The sequence below is a fragment of the Pelodiscus sinensis genome, chromosome 9 (genome assembly GCF_052426305.1).
Source record: "Pelodiscus sinensis isolate ZL-2025 chromosome 9, ASM5242630v1, whole genome shotgun sequence".
In the NCBI taxonomy this organism is placed as follows: domain Eukaryota; kingdom Metazoa; phylum Chordata; order Testudines; family Trionychidae; genus Pelodiscus; species Pelodiscus sinensis.
The window spans coordinates 62,532,871-62,552,497 of record NC_143060.1 but is presented as its reverse complement, the minus strand read 5'-3'; the positions used below and the strand labels follow the sequence as shown (position 1 = coordinate 62,552,497).

The 19,627-nt window shown below is 45.5% G+C and overlaps 1 protein-coding gene across 13 annotated transcripts in view; it reads left to right on the top strand.

The window, feature by feature from the left end:
• The window catches only part of RASAL2 (RAS protein activator like 2), a 248,542-nt gene that overhangs the window by 181,910 nt on the left and 47,005 nt on the right, over window positions 1–19,627 (top strand). For all 13 annotated transcript variants that reach the window (XM_075936872.2, XM_075936874.2, XM_075936873.2 and 10 more), the window contains one exon: window positions 12,656–12,765. In XM_075936872.2, the coding sequence (XP_075792987.1) occupies window positions 12,656–12,765 (110 nt within the window). The remainder of the gene's footprint in view (window positions 1–12,655; window positions 12,766–19,627) is intronic.

Genomic DNA, 19,627 nt, shown 5'->3' with positions numbered 1-19,627 from the left:
TCTCAGGTGGCTCCTGGGTGATGGTGCAGTGGGGTTAAGTCAGGTTCATCCCTGCCCTGGCCCTATACCATGCCCTAAAACAACTAGCAAACTCCATCCCAAGTCCTTGTGCCCCCTCTCTGCTTTGTGGAGAAAAGATACAGAGTGGGAGGGGGCACCTTGACATCAGCATTCCTTCTCTCCTTTCCCTGCCCTGCCCTGCACAGAAAGCAGGAGGCTCCAAGGCAAAGGGCAGGAGGCTACCAGGGGGAGGGGCAGCTGAAGCGCTGGCACTTGATAGCCTCTTGGCCAAACCAGTCAGGATCACCTGTCAGAGGTTCCAAGATCTATCAGTAGATCCCGATCGACTGGTTGGTGACCATTCTGAGTACACATTTTTAATTCTGCAGTAGTGCCAATGCAGGAGTTGGAGTTGTTGACCTAATGTTAGTGTATCAAGGCAGCACAAGATTCCCCTGTGCCCCAATATTCTTAATAAAAAATCATCGGACTGAACTTGAACTTCTTCCTCCATATTTGAATCTTCGCTTGCTTTTTGTTCTGCTTTCTCACCATAACACCCATTCTTTAAATTTACTCTTGATATTGATAGAATGTTTGGGGTTTTGAGCTTTCACCCATTTCCCCAAGTGTTTTGTATAGTGGGAAGGACTTACGAGCTACTTCCAAGAGCCTCATGGCGTTTTCACCTTTCTCTTCATTCTGGTTTGCTGTTATTTATAGACTCACAGGCATTAGAGATCTGTATCCCCCTGCAATAAAGATTAGCTCTTTACAGTCAGTTCTCCAGGGCTGGGTCAAGAGATACAGTGCCAAGGTAGCAGAAATACTAAGGGATCTGAACAGGAAATTTTTCCTTGTATTTAGCCCAAAATTCTTTGTTTAATTATCCCTGTAGGCCACTTGTTAACATTCCACTCTCTCTTTGGTTTCACATTGTCCAAGCAAGTATTGATATCGTCAGTTACTGTATCCCCTACTGTTAGGGCAGAGTTGCGCCGAGCAATACAATACCATAGTGATAGAAATGTAGCCGTGTTAGTCTGGTGTAGCTGAAGCAAAATGCAGGACAATGTATCACTTTAAAGACTAACAAGATGGTTTATTAGATGATGAGCTTTCGTGGGCCAGACCCACTTTGTCTGGCCCACAAAAGCTCATCATCTAATAAACCATCTTGTTAGTCTTTAAAGTGCTACATTGTCCTGCATTTTAATACAATACCATGTTGTTTTTAATGTGTCCTCTCTAAATCAGGCTTTCCAGCTGCTTTTTTATTTCATTTTTCTTGCTCCTCTCTGATTTCCTCCAATTCACTAGCATATTTTGAGTATTACCTTGCCCAGATCTGTAGGTGGTGGTCTCTATTTATAGCCCTTGCAGATCCTTAAGTTCATTTCTCTGTCCTCACTGGCATTACTGCTTGTTTCTCAAGGACTTTTCTTCAATCATTCATTGATTTTCTAACTTACTTTCTTTAGGATTCTGGAACACTGTTGTGTTTTTTTTAATAGTTTGTATTTTATTTGCAAACTTCTTGTTATTGCCTAATTTCTCATACCTCTCTATCTGTCTTGTTAAAAACAAGGTTTTACATTTTTCCTCATAGGTGTTTATTTTCATGTTTATTAATGGACCTAGCTTCTTAACAGGACTTTTCCTCCTTAGTCAATGTATAAAAGCCCTTCCAGTTCCCCCTTTGCCTCTTTGGATAGCACTAACTCATTCTGGACTTTTGCTTTCCTTGTCTTCCTTCACAAACCTGAAGTGTGACTCCAGCCTTGTTTTGGACCCTTCGCATTTCTAGTCCACTGAAGACTTCAGTTCTCACTCTTTTTGAGCTTGCCATGTTAAAGTTGCAGAGGCTGCCCCCATTAGGGTTGCTACCTTTCTACTTCACAAAACCAAACATCCCTACCCTGAGGCCTCACCCCCCTCACTCCATCCCCGCTCTCTCCCCTACTCTCGCTTACTTTCACTGGGCTGGGGCAGTAGGTTGAGGTGTAGGAGGGGTTTGAGGGCTCCTCCTGTGAGTGTAAGTTCTGGGATGGGATCAGGGATGAGAGGTTTGGGATGTAGGAGGGGCCTCCAGGCTGGTGGTCCCGCTGGCAGAAGGCTTCATTTTGGGCTCTGCAGTATAACACTCTCTAAGCGTCATACTGCAGATCCCGCAGTGTGTAACTGTGTAACCACTAGGATTTTTAGCAGTTACAAGGTTACCTTGTTAAACTTTTACGCTAGTTGGGGGGCAGGAAGAGGCTTAGGGCTGGGGCAGACGGTTGGAGTATGGGATGTGTATGAGGGCTCTGACTGGGTGTGTGCGCTCTGGGGTGGGATTTGAGTTGCAGGAGGGGACTCAGGGCTGGGGCAGGGATTGGGGCGCAGACTGTGGGATGGAGTTTGGGTCCAGGGGACAATTCGGGGTTGAAGGTATGGGGTCCTGGTGGAATTTACTGAGGCTCCCAGGAAGCAGCTGCTAGTTCCCTGCAGCCCTAGGCACATGGGTGACCAGAGAGGTTCCATCTGCACTGCCCTCGCGCCTGCAGGTGCTATTCCCACAGCTTCTGGTTGCAGTTCCTGGCCAATGGGAGTTGCAAAGCCAGTACTTGGGGTGGGGACTGCAGTAGGGATGTTAAATTTAGTTTAATCAACTAATCGACTAGTCAGTGGATTTTCCATCAATTAGTCGATAAGCGGGGAGCGACAGTGGGGTTAGCTCCTGAAGCTCAAATTTAAACGGCAGAGCTGCAGCAGGGTTAACTTTAAATGTATTTAAAAGGCTGGTGTGCAGCAGGGAAACCCTGCGTGAGCTGGGAATCAGCTGTCCCGGCTCGCGCTGGGTCCCTCCTGCTGTGCTTTAGCCTTTTAAATGTATTAAGAGCCATCTGCTCTTAATACATTTAAAAAGCAGAGGTGCAGCTTCTGGGACTGGGCATGAGCCAGGAATCAGCTGATTCCCAGCTCACACCTGATCCCCACTACTCCCCTGTCCCCCCAGTACCAGCTCCTGTTCCCGCATCCCTTGCTGCATCTGACAGAGGCAGCAAGGGGTGAGGGAAGCAACTAGTCGAGGGACTTGTCGACTATCCAATAAGTTTTTGCTTATTGAATAGTCAACTAATTGTTTACACGCCTAGACTGCAGGGACCTGGCAGCTGCTTCTAGGAATCACACAGATCCATGGTAGGTAGGGAGCCTGCTTTAGCGGCCTCTGACCAAACTTTTAACAGCCTGATTGTTGGTGCTAACCAGAGCCACCAGGGTCCCTTTTTAACGGGTGGGGGGGCGGCAGAGGTTGGTTGAAAACTGGATTCTTGGCAACCCTACTGCCCCTTATTCTGCATGTTTTAAATTTTGCAAGATAACTGAACTGCTGAACCTTGATTATGATAGTTTATCATTCTCTAGTCTTTCTCCACACTCACATTTTAATACAACCTTCCTCTGTGCCATGCTCAATATCCTTTAATTTCCAGCAAATTGCTTTTATGAAACGTAATGCTCTTACGCATGTACTGTTGTGTTCTTTGGACATGTTCCTTTCTATGCTCAATTACACTTTACTCATACAAATTGACAAACCAAAACAAATGCTTTCTCCATTTTATTCTCATTCTTTCCTTTGATAGTGGCCAATACCAAATAATTCAGAGGAAGGTTCAAATAATGCACCTGGTCAAGTGCGCAGTGCTATGTGACTGGAGAGAAATTCCTTCCTGAGTCACCTTGCACCTTGAAGCATGAGGATTTCTCCGTGTCTTGTTATTTTTAAACCTGTCTGATGTAACTGCAAACGTTATTCCTACTTACATGAAAGTGTAATCCTTTTTTAATCTTGCTGAAACATTTGTGTCTCTAATATCTTGTGGCAATAAATTTTCAAGCTGATTATAGAAAGCGTGAAAAAAAATCTCCTGTTTCGCATTTTTAAATTTGATGCCTCTCAGATTTCAGATTTATCCCTTGTTTTGTGTTATGCAACAGAAAGAATAGGGGGAGCACAATTAGCTTTTATTCATGTTTTTGTGTATCTCTAATCCCATTTGATTTTTATTTCTAAACCAAATAATCTTAGTCTTTCTAATCAAGCTATATAAGTAAATCCTTTAACTCTCTGCCTCTAATCAAATTTGTTTTACTTATTTTGGCTCTTTTTCCCCCCTGGCATTGTCTGTTATTGAGTTGATATAACCAGACTAGAATGCCTTATTTAGAGAGAGGAAGTCCTGATGCATTTATATAAGACCATTTTATATTTTCTTTATTACATTTTATCTTTTCCCAGCACATTCAAAATAAAATAAAAGATTTTCTAGGTATCTTCACTGAGGTGTCCTCGGATGATTTCTACTGCCCGATCTTTTTCTGGATAAGTTTAAATCTCATTTGTAATCTGTCATAATTTGTTTTTTGCCCAGTAATGTAACAGATGGTGGGGCTGATCTATCTTTCTGTTGCCTGATAGGTTAGCTTTTATTAGGACTCCTAGAATCTCTCATAGTTTTCTAATATGTTAGTAACCTAAATAACTTGTCAGAAAACATCTCAATAAGGAAAAGTTCTATGTTCTATGAGGAAAAGTGAGCCTTACTATACAGGGTACACATTCCTGGAGAACCCTCCACTATTAACTTCCTGCCACTTTGAGAACTGGCAGATTTCTCCTACCCTTCGTTTTCTGTGTCTATGTGACGGGGAGAGCGGACCCTGCACTGAAGAGGGGGCGGGGCTAAGACTCTGTGGGCGGAGGAAGTCCTGCCCCTTTTCCCAGACTTGGCATTTTCCAAGTGCTAGAGCAGTATAAGAAGCAGCGGAGCAGCTCAGTCGGGGGGACTGCCAGAGGGGAAGGAGCTCAGGCCAGAGCTCCTGAACCGCCCCTGCAGCCGCCGCCATAGAGCTGCCCCTGGAGCAGTGACCCGAGCAGCAGCTGCAACAGCAACCCCGGCAGCAGTCACCCCCTAGAACAGCGACCCCGGCAGCAGCCACTTCAGCCACAGCTCCAGCGACAGCCCCGCCCAGGGAGGCCATCCACGAGGGTCAGACATGCTGAGCGATGCCCCAAGAGCTGAGCAGTGCCGGGAATGGTAGGAACTGGCCCAGGACGGAGGATTGTCCTCCGGGAGCTCAGTGCACTTCGGCCAGAATCCCCGCTGAGCAAGCAGTGAAATCCTCCACTGCCAACAGTGGGGCTGGGACCTGGTACAGTGGGAGGGCCTGGGTCCCCCGAGCTTCTCACCCCCGAGTACTCTGCTCCCTAACAACTTGGGGAGACCTACCAGTGGACTAGGCTTCTAGGCCAGAGTAACTCCGAGAGAGAGGAATGTTTGGGACTAAGCCTGCAGGGCCGTATTTACCCTGGTTAGCGGGCACGGTACTTCATGGCCGTATTTACCCTGATAGAGGGGGATTGTGTTTGGGACTAGGCCTACAGGGCCGTATTTAACCTGGTTAGAGGGAACTGTACTTTGGGACTAGACCCGTATGGCTATATTTGCCCTGCGAAAAGGGGACATTGACCCCGACTTTGGGCATCCCGACTGTTGAGGAGTCCTGCCCCTCGACACTCTTCAATAGATTTTTAGCATATAACAGAACTCTTCACCTTGGTTTCTAAGCTTTCTCAATAGCCTCATTTGGAAAAAAAAAAAAAAAAGTTCGCTTTTCAGTCCATTTAGTGGCAGCTAGGAAGCATTTCTAGGGGGGCAGCAATAACTACTTCTATCGCTGATCCCATAATTCATCCAATTTGTAAACCTCTGAGCCTGCGGTGGGAAGAGCCCAACAGTCACGCCTAATCACCAGTTTCCTGTGTGCTGCTGTTGTGATTGTTATGGCTAGTGATAATGTGCTGCTGCTGCTACTACAACACCAGGAATTAATTTGGCACTTTCCCGGCATGTCAGAGGCAGCATCCCGGTCTTAAAGAGATTATAATTTTACATCCAAATGTGGTGAGTCTCTTTTACGTCCAAAAATGTTGTGTGTTGAGTCTCCCGGACACCCTTTCCACCCTGACTTCCCTGCTTCTACATCTGTGCCGACAATGTGCTTTAGTGGATAACTCACATTACTATTACACGCAGCTTGTTGTTGGCTGCTGTGGAAGTTGCTAAGAGAAGGATTATTTGTTATGCACAAACTCTTCTCCCTGACGTGAAAACCGTGTATGTCTGTAATGTGCAGGGCTGTCCCTGGGGCAACCCGCCCTCCATCACTGCGGTGAAGCAGAGCAACCTGGCTGGGAGGTGGTGCGGAGCGGAGTAGGCTGCCTGGGTCACTCTGTTTCCCACAGTTCCCACTGCCACAGTGAGTGCAGGAGGCCCCGATCCCTGCTGCCAACCCACGCCAGACCCTCTCCCCCCCAGGTAATCCCTTAGGCTGCCCTGAATCCTGTAACCCAGTGGTCCCCAACGTAGTGCTCACAGGTGCCATGGCGTCCGCTGGGGCATTTGTGTGCCCGCCTAGTGACCAGGGCCAACCTGAGCCAAGTGACCAGGGCTGGCCCGAGTCATTCTTGCGCCCCAGACCCTGGGCACCCGGCACATGTGCGGCCCCCGCCCCCACCTGGCCCGGCAGCCCCAAAAGGTTGGGGACCACTGCTGTAGCCTAACCTTAATATAGAGCCTCCATAGGACGGCTCTGGTAGCGCGTAGTAAAGAATTTTTGTTCATACCATTTTGTCTGTGAAGTTGGTTGTTTGGGCATTCAGATCCTGCTCCCCTTGGGCTTGTCCCCTGGTATACTGAGATACAGGAGAGCCAGTGTCCTATTTTGCAGTACTCCACTGATGCTGCTATAAGTGATGCGTTGTTGTGTTTTACAGCTATCACTACATGTCTTTCGTTTGCCACTGAAAACTGAATTTGTGACGTTCCACTTGATTCACCACTTCTAAGCCCTGGTTTACACCTAAAATGTAGATCAAACGAGCTACATCACTCGGGGCTGTAAAAAATGTTGTGCCCAGCATGACATAGATTGACCTAATCCCCGTCGTAGCTACAAGTAGGGTTGCCAGGTGTGCAGTATTCTACTGGACAGTCTGGTTTTTGCACCCTCTGTCCAGTAAAAAAATTCAGAAAATACAGGATATGTGCAATGTCTGGTATCTTCTGTTTTTCCAGCTGGGCGCTGGATGGAAGCCTGGCGGGGGTGGGAGTGTGGCTGGGAGGCAGGGCTGAGATCGTCACTGGGAGCCTGTGGTAGAGTGCAAAAGCCTGGCGAGGGCTTCTGCATGCAAACAGAGGCTCTCAGCGCCGATCGCAGCCCCGCCTCCCAGCCAGGAGCCTGTGATTGCGTGCAGAAGCCGGGCGGGGGGAGTAGCTGGGAGTCCTAGCCATTCCCCCCACCCCCGCCAGGCTTCTGCACACAAACAGAGGGAGTCCCAGGCTGGGAGCCCTCAGCTGATTGCATCTGAGGAGGAGTGACGCCTTGGAGAGGAGGAGAAGCCCCGTCCCTGTTCCCGAGCGCTGGTCAAGGGCGTAGTGGCACCGTGGTCCAGGAGAGAAGCCCGCAGGTGCTTTGTGGTTGCGTTTAGGCGCCTTCCATGGGCTCTCGGCCAAAACTGACTGGGGTGGAATTTCTGCTTCTTCCCACTGGGACACCCGAAGACCTGGCTATGGGGGAGTCACCTTCCTACCCCTGGTTCCCCCCCCATCTCCCCGTTCTGCCATTGTGTTGCCTCGGGGTCTGCCTCTCTCTGCTTTGGGTAGCAGGCAGCTGCCTTGCAGAGCAGGCTCTGCTGCCTCCCTCTTGTTCCCAGCTTTGTGGCTCTTCGTAGTAGAGCTCTTCGGTGTGGGTGGGTTTTTTTTCTCTTTCTCAACAAATTTTTAGCCCGTGTGTTCAGTATTTTTTGGGAGACCATCCAGCAACCCTAGCTGCAAGTAGATGGATGAAAGAATTCTTCTATCAGTCTGGCTGCTGAACGCTAAAGAGAAGGTTACCTGCTTACATGGAAATTTTCCTTCTGTCCATTTAGGAAGTGTCTGTGCAACCATGCTGGAGTGACACAGCTGCAGTCATGGAGCTGTGCACCTCCAGCCAATGTAGTGTAGACCTACACTCATCTGAAGTGTTGAAGCAATGTCTAGAGAGACAGATGAGGGCAGAGCTCTTGCACAGTTATCCTTTTCCTGTTTGAGTCCTTAAATGTCAGCATTTATATAGTTCTGTTCATCTTTAGAGTGCTTGCATCTAATTCATCTTTGCAGACACCCTGGTATGTTGTTAATAAAGTAGTGACATGCTTGTATTGTTACAGTTGAGGTAATAAGACGTGGGTTTTTTTCAACCACCAATGGAAACCTAAACTGTTTTTTTAAAAGGCACATTCCCCTGCAGTGTTTGAAACCCAGGCATTTCCTCATGCTAGGAAATGAGAACCAAAAATTGCCTGTTTTCAATTGTCTGTGTTCGGGTAAGTGCTATAAATATAACTAGCATAAATAGTCAAAGAGAGTTTTAGTCTTTCTGCTAATAATGTACCTGCAAAGGTACTACTGAGAGTGTTGACAAGGGATTTTTTTTTCCCTAAAAATGATTTTGACTGGACAGTGTCTCTTTAAATATACTGTTGAACTCAGGGAAAATAAAAATTTGTTTTGGTGGCATTTGTGTTTTAAAAGATTTAGCGTTTGCTGTAAATATATGCTGGCTACCCTCTCCCCTTTATTTTTGCATTCCACATTTCGAAGGATTTCTTTTAGCATAGAAACATAAAGGTCAAAAATCTCATCTCTCTATTTCTGGCATGTGTGAATTTTTCCTGCTGCTTCCAATTTATTCATCTCCTGTCATCAGCCCTATGTGATTCCATAGCAAATTACAGAGAGCAACTTAAGATGCAAACAGTTTAATGTGTTTTCAAGAAAAAAATCCCAGTATGCTTGCATTTTTCTATTTTTATTTTATTTTCTTTTTTCAGACAGCACTCACACATCTAGATATCCTGAAAATTGCCATTTATTACCCACATTTAGATAGCCGTATTTGACCAGTTAACACGTATATTTTGCTCAGTAAAAAAGTCTGTTCTCCCTCTAAATGTGTGATGAGATGCTAAAAATGTTTATAAACACTAACCAGAGTTAACACTTGGGATCCATCTCTGCTGGGAACAGAGTCACTTCACTTTAAAAATGTTTTGGGGCCCCATCCTGACTAGGGATGTAATAGTGTAGTTGATTAACCGATAAGTAAAAGCTTCTAGGTTAATGCTGTATAGACTATATGCTCACGCTGGGTCCGGTAGCTCAGCCTCGCCCCCTCTCCCCCCCCCCCCCCCGAGAGGGGCTCCAATGTGCTCAGGCCCCCCTCCTGAGGAGCCCCTTGCCAGTCTGCACTGCTACCTCTATATCAGTGCGGGGTAACAGGCAGCGAGTTCATGAGGGGAGCTGGTTTTTAAACCGGCTCCCCTCACAGACCAGCTCCCGCCTGAGCACAGAGTAGCAAGGGGCTCCTCAGGACTGGGGCCGGAGCGCATTGACTGCCGGCCCCACCTCCGGGGACTATAGAATAGTTGAGTAACCAGTTCATAAGGTTAATCGATTATTCAATTAACCCATAGTTAACATCCCTAGTTCTGACTCCTGTCAGGTCAGGAGGCCTGTCTAGTTTGTTGCTACGGGGGCGGGGCAGTGTGTGGGTCATGGCGCAGCACAGCAGAAGTGTTCGGCTTCACAGTGTCTTCACTTTGAACATGTCTGCCTCTTCCAGTTTCGGAGAAGGGAAAAAGCTTCCCCCTTTTCTCCAAGATTTCTCAAGGAGCATATTAAGTAGCTGTCCCGTATCCACTAACCAACTTTGTGGGGTGCTGCCTGGTAAGGATCACCCCTAATCTGGGGGCCAGCCAGCCTCAGATGCAGTGGCAGATGCAAGAAACAAACTTCCAGCATAGCAATCATTTCACTGAATAAGGGCCTGTGCAAGGCTTTGGGGGCGCTCAGCCAGCTGCATTGGAGCAAGTTGTTGCCTGTTTTGGGTGGTATTGTATTAAGGATGAGGCAATCTCCTTCTGCTCTCAAAATCTTCATTCCAATTTTGGAAGAAAAAGGCAGGAGGAGAGTCTATTGTTAATCTGCTGCTTTCCTCACAGTTCCCTCAAAGAAGGCTGAATGAGCGTGAGACTATTGACCAGCTAAGTGCTAATGGAAGAACTGGGGGGTAGTAGGGATGTAATCGTGTTGTCGGTTAACCGATTAACCGGATAAGTTAATGCTGTATACTACACGCGTTTCCCTCCCCCCGCCCCAGTAAATTTTTTAGCAGGCTGGCCAGCAGCCAGGCTCAGTTCTAGCTTATGCCGGGTCCAGGACCTACCTCCTCTGTGGCTCTGCGTTTAAAGTGAATAAGGAGCTGGGCGGGCAGGCAGCCCAGCTCAGTCCCAGAGTTTGCGATGGGTCCGGGAGCTCAGACCACCCCATCTCCCCCGGACAGGGGCTGCCCCTTCCCCCGCATTGTTGCCTCTGATAAAGAGGCAGCAGCACAAGGCAACAAACAGCTGTTCTGCAAGAGGAGCTGGTTTTTTTTTAAACTGGCTCCCTTCACAGACTAACTCCCACCTGGCATTCCGTGCTGCTGTCAGCCCCGCCCTCAGGGACTATAGAATAGTTGACTAACCGGTAAGAATTCATGAGGTTACTCGACTATTCAATTAACTGATATTTAACATCCCTAGTGGGCGGTGAGGGAGAGGAGTTTTCTGCGGCTACGTCTAGACTACACGCCTTTTTCGAAAGAGGCCTTTTTGAAAGATACTTTCGAGAAAACCTCTTTCGAAAAAGACCGTCTAGACTAGAATCAGTACTTTCGAAAAAGCAAGCCGCTTTTTCGAAAGAGAGTACCCAGGCAGTCTAGACGCTCTCTTTCGAAAAAGCACAGTTTGCACACTTTTGAAAAAGGCATTCTTCCTCGTAAAACGAGGTTTTCCGCAGTCGAAAAAACTGCCATGTTCTTTCGATTTACTTTCAAAAGAACGTCAAGGAGTCCTGTGGCATCTTATAGACTAACAGACGAAGCATAAGCTTTTGTGGGCAAAGACCCACTTCGTCTGACAAAGTAGGTCTTTGCCCACAAAAGCGCATGCTCCAATACATCTGTTAGTCTATAAGGTGCCACAGGACTCCTTGTCACTTTTACAGATCCAGACTAACACAACTACCCCTCTGATACTTTCTGATACAAAGAACGTGGCAGCAGTCTAGATGCAGGTAAAGATTTTTAGAAAAAAGGCCACTTTTTTCGAAAAATCCCTGTAGTCTAGACACACCCTGTGAGTTTTAGAGTGGCAAACTCTCTTGGCCTGAAACGCTCCTCTGTATTAGGAAATGAACTGACCCTGCCCTCAGTCCTTCATTGCAAGAGGCAGTGAGAGCAGGGGGCAAGAGGGGAACCAATGTGCGTTAGAAATTGGAGAGAGGGGAGGAGAAGTGAATTTTCAGCACCAGCGAGAGTGGAACCGTGTTGGACATCTCTTGTAAAACTCCCTTGACTTTGGCGATGAAGTTAGGCAGATTTCTCATACCTCACTACATTTTTCCATCAGGTAATACAATTTTAACTTAGATGCATTTGATACATCCCAAGACGGCTAAGCCGAGCTGCAGTGAAACTTCTATGTGTAACTCTTTAATCGAGAAGAGAAAGAGGTGTTTCAACCAGTAAAATGTTGCTTAATCCTATTGGATTAAGGATTGCTACATTTGCATCGATTGGGCTGGGAATGTGTATGTGTTGGCACACCTTGGAAATAATGTGGCATGGTTTGCCTTAAAATGCATGCCATGTACTTAGTGCTTTACAGGATAGTGGATGAGATAAGATGAGCTAAAAAATACAGCGTATTTTCACTTAACAAAATACTTAGGTGTGGCTCCCACCTGTCTCCTTCACGCTCTATTTTAACTGATGGCTTTGTAATGTATGCCATGCAGTCACAATTTGGAAATGTCAAGTTACTACTCTTCATGCTATAACATCTTGTCTTATTGTGCAATAATTTTATTGTATCTAAGCAGGGTTCTTCCTGTTTGAGTTTTGTTGCAGGCAGAAGCACTTTTGGTTTATAAACTAGAGATTGACTGAAGACTCATTGTTCAGATCTGAGTTAGATTTAAGATTGGATTCAAGTGGGAGGTTGACTCAGGATTTCTGTTTGGATTCAGTGGGGCCGGAATCTTGTGAGTTAGTCAGGCTTTGAAAAATCTCAGCCACATCTAAACCAGAAAGTGAGACTTAGATGCAACTGAGGTGGGTGCATTGGACATTCGTGAGCAGATAAGAGGTGCCTACTAGTTTTGAATTCAACCAACAATTAAAAACATCAGGGCAGGGTGTGTAAAGGGAAATTGAACTCAGCTCCCTCAATCTAAAATTGTAATTCCTAATCCAGTGGTCCTTGGTGGCAGTCTTTTGTGCCATAGTGTCACTTCGTTAAGGTGTAACTGTAACACAGGTGCACTATTTACTCCTACATGAATATTTCTTGATAGTGAAATGGTGACTGAGCCTGCTGTTCATGGTGTAAAAGGATCCCTGGGCCAAATGTTCTGCGATCGCTGACTGAGTTAATTCACTGCCGCCTTTAGGTTCAGCACTGGTTTGGTCATTACGTGCGTCAGTTTCCCTTTTTTCACTTGCTTATGCCATTTCATTTTAGGGCTTCTTCAGCAAGCGTCTGAAAGGCTCCATCAAGAGGACAAAGAGCCAATCAAAGCTGGACAGAAATACGAGCTTCCGTCTTCCATCTCTCCGCAACGCTGATGACAGGTAGGATTCCCTGCACTGCCTCAGAAAGAGGCTGGTAGTTTCAGCTCAACTTTCAAAAGTGCCTGGCAAAAGATGTTAGTTGGAGTACGTGTGCCTGCAAGCTGGCAGAAATGAGGGTTAAGTTTCACAATACAATACTGTGGCCTGGTCTGCATTAGCAATTAACAACACTGCAAGCACTTCACAAATATCCCAGTGCAGTGCATCTCCATAGGGGTTGTGTGATGTACAGGCAGTCCCCGGGTTACATACAAGATAGGGACTGTAGGTTTGTTCTTAAGTTGAATTTGTATGTAAGTCGGAACTGGTACATATTGTAGGGGAAACTCTAGCCAAACATTTCTCCAGAGCTCAGTTTTATTCTCCCACACCTCACTTCCCTCAGTCCTTTATTCTCAAGCTGAGGTGTCTGCTGAGAAAAGCCGCTCCGTGTCTCCCTGGTCTGCTGAGGGGGGAGGGGCGCTAGCTTCACGTCTCCCTGGTCTGCTGGGGGGAAGCAGCTAGTGCGGGGTTGCTTCACCCTGTTTGTAAGTAGGGATCCGATGTAAGTCGGATCCATGTAACCCGGGGACTGCCTGTAGTTAGAGTGCTAATCCCTAACACAACCTGCACAGCAGAGCATCAGTATTGGAAATCCTAAGGTGTGTCTAGACTACATCCCTCTTTCGACAGAGGGATGTAAATTAGACACTATGAAATTGCAAATGAAACCGGGATTTGTATTTCCCGTGCTTCATTTGCATAATCACGCCCTGGCGCTCTTTCGAAAAAGCGCTACTTTGAAATTGAAACCGCAGTCTAGACACGGTTCTTTCAAAAATAGAAACCTTTTACAGGATCTTTCAAAAAAGGCTTCTATTATTTAAAGAACCGGGTCTAGACTGCGGTTTCAATTTCGAAATCGTGCTTTTTCGAAAGAGCGCCATGACACGATTATGCAAACGAAGCTTGGGAAATTCAAATCCTGGCTTCATTTGCAATTTCGAAGTATCTAATTTACATCCCTCTGTTGAAGGAGGGATGTAATCTAGACACACCCCTACTGGCGGCAAATACAATCATGTAGTTACCACAATGTTGTTGACCCCAACAATGTGAATTTCTCAAATAGAATCAAGGCCCGTTCTTCAGAACACTGGAAATTGGGGTTACAGCTCCCAAAATTCAGTAGCAAGTTTGATTAGACACACCTTGGCGCTCTCTGTCAATACAGCTAGGCTTGCTTTTTTTTTGCTGGCAGCTTGGGAAGGGGAATATATTTTGCTATTACCTGCCTCAATTGCAGTTTTCCTAACACTGTTGGAAAGTGTCATGATCATCTTAATTGGAAGCCAGGCAGGTTATTTTTTATTCCATGAAGCCCAGTGATAGAGCTGGATTGAGTGATAAATAGGCTGCTCTCTACTTAGGACCCTGCCAGGGCTCTTTGACTCTACAACATTATTGTGTGTCTAATGCATTTTTGCTCTCTCTGCTGGGCTGAATTCATTGTGTGTGTCTGCCATGCTGCGCTGCTTCAGTCGATAGTGCTGCCTTCTCTGTCTAAAAAGCAGCACCATAAAATCACGAAGACAGCAAGGCTTCAGATGTTAGAGACCTTGTTAACTTTGTGAGTTATGGACAAACTGCTCACAGGATGTAACCAACAAAGTGGCTGATGTGCTGCTCCTTCAATCATGGCCATGTGACCCCAGCTGCTGTCACTAAAGGTCGGTCATAGACCCCTATTTTCAGAGACTTGTAACTCTACTATGAAAATTGTCTCCATAGACTTAAGCATGGTATATACCCAGTGATGCCCTGTTCTTAATGGGGGGGATTTTGCAAACTTTGTTGAATGTTTTCTGATGTAAAATCTCATACTCCTGAGTAGTGTAAAGCCTGCATTTGTGCTTCTCAGGCTGCACATGGTTTCAGCTGAGTGCTTTCTTGCTGCATGTGGATTGATAGACATTTGCTCTTACTGCCTAAGGAAAGCACTGTTTGCTAGGGATGGAAGGGGGTAATTGTATGTAACACCTGATACTTTGGTGTAGAAGTTGGCTACTCTACACACCCTGTGTTTTTCTCCTAGACAACAATATATGGGTTTTCAGCATGCAGACACGAGTGATCAAATAAACCTAAGCGACCCTTCTGCTCTCTTGGCAATGGTTTGCAAACTGGAAATTCTGTTTCAGGCTCTGATGGTATTTGGCACCATCCATCTGTTGTGTCAATGTGCCATGATCCTCTTAAGGTGCCTAGTGCTGGATTGAAAAATAATGGACCAGTGGACAAATGAATTGAGGTGTTCCAGTGGTAGGGGGTGAGGAAGTGGAAAGCTGGAGAGGTAGATGCAAAGCATAGCAGCCTGAAAGGGAGGCTGGCTGGTGTGTCTGTCCTGATCTCGCTTGTCCCTTCCAGGCTCCCATGCCAACCATCCCCCTGACAGCACTGTCCTCAGACCTCTTACATTTATACCTCTTTTCCCGGCAGTCCACTTCCCACACATTTTTGCCACCTTTCCCCATTGTTGCATCAGTTATGCAGCTCCTGTTCCCAGACCTACTGTGCCTTGTGCCTGCACTAGAGATGTCACTAGGAGGGGGCCAGACAGTGCTAAGCCACTCCACTTTCTAATATCAGGTTTGTTGCACAGTGGGATCACAGCAGTCCTTTTTCTGGCTAGTGGCCAGAGGGCATTTTTGGCCTCTGTGACTTTGCCAGCTCTGGGACGTAAACATTGATTTTTTTTAAAATACATTTACACAAGAATTCTAAATAACTCCACAGGAGCTATCATAGGCATCCAAGAAATATAAACAGTGAGGACCAGTCCTTGTTCATTTGGAGATGGGACTAAGTTGGGTAGATAAAAGCCCAGCGTGAAGCATGAGCCATGAGAGAATAGTTAGGCTTCATCTGCCAAGAACAAAATTCACTTGAGTTCCTTTATTGCTATCAAGAAATTATCTGTTTGTGTAAGAGAGGAGTATTCTTTTGCTCAAAAGTGTATTACAGTTTCTTTTGACATCACAGATGCTCTGCCAATGCATTTGTAAAGTGCTCTGCTATAAGACTATGGGGGGGGGGAAGAGTTCTGCTCCATTCTCTTTGGAAATAAATTGATGAGTGTTTATAGCAGTGCTAACCTCCTGGGCACCTTGTAGGGAAGAGACTGAATGTTTAATGGAGTTGTGTTTGCATTAGTGGCCTCTTATCCGGAAATGCACCACTGTAATACAGCATCTTTGAAAGTGTATAATTGTATACATTACTTTTCTAATGATACTTTATAAGTACAACCACAAAGGAAACTAAACCCCTCTGTACTATGAATCTTACCAATGATTTTTAGTGAGTTTCACTTTGGCGAAAGATCTGAGAAAACACAGTTGGGTGGTATGAAGAGAAAAGACAACTGAGATCTTACATGTGAACCAGGCATAAAAGATAGGAGAAGATAGGTAAATGTGTGGGGGGGTGGAGGAGAGGATAATGAGGTGGGAGAAGGAGGAATTTTTAAAAAAATCTCAGCCTCTAAAACAGTACGTTTTATTCAGAGTTTATTTATTTAGTTTTATTCAGAGGACAAACAAGGGAGATGTAACCATTAAAACTATGTAAACAAAGGAAGGTGAAAAATTAAAATTTGTTTTTCTATGACTGTGTAATTAATATGAATAAATTAGCATTCTTCCCAGCCTTGTATGTCTTCACTCCCCCTTTATTGTTATTGATTTTTTGCAAATAAAAACTTTCCTACCCTAAGCCCCTGTGAATCAGACTTGGCAATCTGAGCAGATTTTGCCAAAGGATGTCATAGTGCTATGCACGTTTCTAGGGGTAGATCAGCAAGAGACTAATAACTTCATCCTGTTTCACCAAAAAAGCAACATTATTATTATAAAATTACACGATGTCATCAGCTTACCTCAAAACCATTCACAGAAATGACCTCGTTCCCACCAAGCAGCTATGACGAGAGAGGGATATTGCTGTTTTATTTTTCATATTAGAAAAATATTCAAGAACTGTAGTAACACAGGTACAATTTATAGATCAGTACCTCTGCATTCCAGGAGATTTACTTATCCTGTTGTGTTTCAGGATTTGGGGTATTGCAGACTTGCAACTCACATTGGTAGGTCGTGCCCACTGAACAGAACTGTTTTGGGGTAGAGAGATGACCCGAGAACATTGTAGTGATGGCAATTGGAGAATGGCAATTGGAGGCAACTGATCATCCAATTTAAATATACTGAAACTGGGTTCAAAACCAGGTTTCATTATAGCTGGCTGGCATGTGACCATGTCTTCCTAAGGCATAAAAACATGTCTACTGAATCCGAAGATAAAACAGCGTAAAAGATTCAAGGATAACATACTTTGGATAGGAGATGGGGCAAGGAGACCAAATTAATATAGTTATTTGTGGTTCGGAGTCTGAGCGCATTTTCAACCAGCCTCATAATCCTTCCCTTAGGTTTGTTTGTGGTGCGGAGTAAAGATGGTTGAGCCTGGTTGCATATGCTCTCAGCAACAGCATTAAAGCTCCATGGACAGCTGGGAGGGCTTTGCCCTGCTGGGATTTACTGCCACGTGGGAATCCTCCTGATTTAGTAAAAGTCATTTTATGGCATTATCAGATAGTCATAGTTTGTCAAACCTTCCTTTCTGTGCTTGCTAAGAATGGGCTCCGCCAGGCACCAGGTCAGCCAGTAGTTATGGCTTTGGGATTCGTGGTGAAGCGCTATCGCTGCTCTCACACCAGCAGTTTCTACTATCGGTAGGTTCTCTACTTTTTTTGTTTGGCAATATAGAGATGGAAAAAAGATCAGAGAAATGGAAGCAGCATTTTCACTTTCTCATTCACTCCTTCTATTTAATCCTTGTTTTTAAAAGTGGGTGGATGTATCCTGTTTGAGATGTAGGGATAAAAATCTGTATTCTGTAAGTTACTGTTAAGACTCACCTGACTCGGGAGCTTGTGCTCATTCAGCCCACGTCATTTCTGTCTCCATGCTGGAGAGTACTGGATGGGGACCAGGGGATGAAGCAGATTGTTGCTAAAGAAATGTTGCCTTACTGTTCATGTTCCAGTGTGTGTCTCACTCTGCCACTGCTCTTAGTCTGATGTAGCTGCTTTGTTTTTTCAGGAAAAATGATATAAGCCCACAACGTTAGGCTTTTGTCATAAATCTTCCCCCTTGCGGGTACAGACTACCCTGGCTGTCAATTCAATTGACCCCTTTATAAACATCCCCCTTCATGGCAGAGGCATTTCTGTAAACCCACAGTGCACTGTGAGGCATGCAGAAAGGAGGCTCCACCCTAAATAGTATATTTCCATAAATAGCATTTAAAAGAAACATCAGAGTTCAGCATCTGCTTCAGCGAAATAAAGGAGCTTGGAATGTTCGCATCGGGGACTGTGATTGATACAAGAGGGAAGATAATGTTACAGTGGTGAAATTCAGCAGATTGTTCAGTGGCACCGTAGTAGATTTGTCAGAGAAGCTGTGATCTGTGTGGGGAGAGCGCTGGAAGGGCTTTGAAATTAAACATAACCATGGTGCAAACACTGAATTTGGGCTTTGGGTGGGGCCTGCAATTAAACAAGCTCTGATTCTCTTCCCATTCTCACAAAGAGCAGAGTTCTCTTGCTGGCAATGAGTAGAGCTCAAATGTAAACAAAGCACCTAAAGTTTCCTACAGTAAATAAAACCTACATATAACAAAACAGGTTAGACTTGTAGACTTGTTCGCCAGATAATGGGGCATTTTACTAATTCATAGTTGGAAAACCAAGCTGGGTGTGGTGCCCATTGAATGAATGCTTGCCATAGGAATCCACTGAGAGAGAGCACTGTACTTCCGGAGCCAGATGCTATTGCTGCGGTTTGATTCAGTGGGCCTAGGTCTCCCATAGTAATGCTGAGCAGACACCCCACCGTACGGGAATCCAGGTTCTCTCTGCTGACTTGTGGCTAAGTATTGAATTAATCCTGCTGATTGTGGGAACTATCTCTGTAAAGGCATCAGTGCCGGGTTGTGGATTTTTCTGAAGCACACAGCCATAACTATCCGGAGAATTTTTTAATGTGAGGACAGCTGAGACAAATGGCGTTTAGTTGGATGGTTAGGCTGAGATCTCTTGACTAATATATTTCTAATCAAAGGTCTTGAGTTTTACCTTCATTTGTGGATGAAGAAAAACGACGGTGGAATTTCGTTCCTTCAGGGCTGTACTTATTGAATGATTGGTTTTTAGATTGTTGATATTCCCGTGTTGCGGTTTGGAGCAATATGATACTCTCTCTAGTGTGCGGAGTGATTGAAGGCCTCTTGTACTTGGTAGCTTGGCTTTTAAATAGGTCAAAATCAGCAGGTCGGCTTCATCACCAGCGCAATTAGATTTTTAACCCTTTCCCCCAGTGCTCGCTAGAGTACAGCAGTGGCTTATTAATTGATTGCTGTGCGTCGGATGCTGCCATTGGAAGCCTGAGGTTTTCAATTCCCAGCCGTCTCCTCCTCACAGCTGAAATCCTCCTGAAAAGGAGAGCTGTTGAATCCTGGTGTGCTAGGAGACTTGGTGAGATTAGGGTAAGAGTTGCTGGAGAGACAGGCCAGTAGCAGTGAGGTTCTGCTGTGGGATCAGTAGTTTGGGGCATTGTCAAAGCTCTGATTGAGGAACGTGCCTACTTCACTGTCAGGACCACTGTCCAGCAGCATTTGGAAAGAGGTGAGATGTTAAAATGTTTCCTCGCACACGCCTCCGACCGCTACGTCTCATGATAGAAGTGAATTGTTAAGTGTAGCTGCACTTGTGGTTTGTTGATGATGGTGTATTTTAATCGTGTGTCCCCTTGTGTAGTGT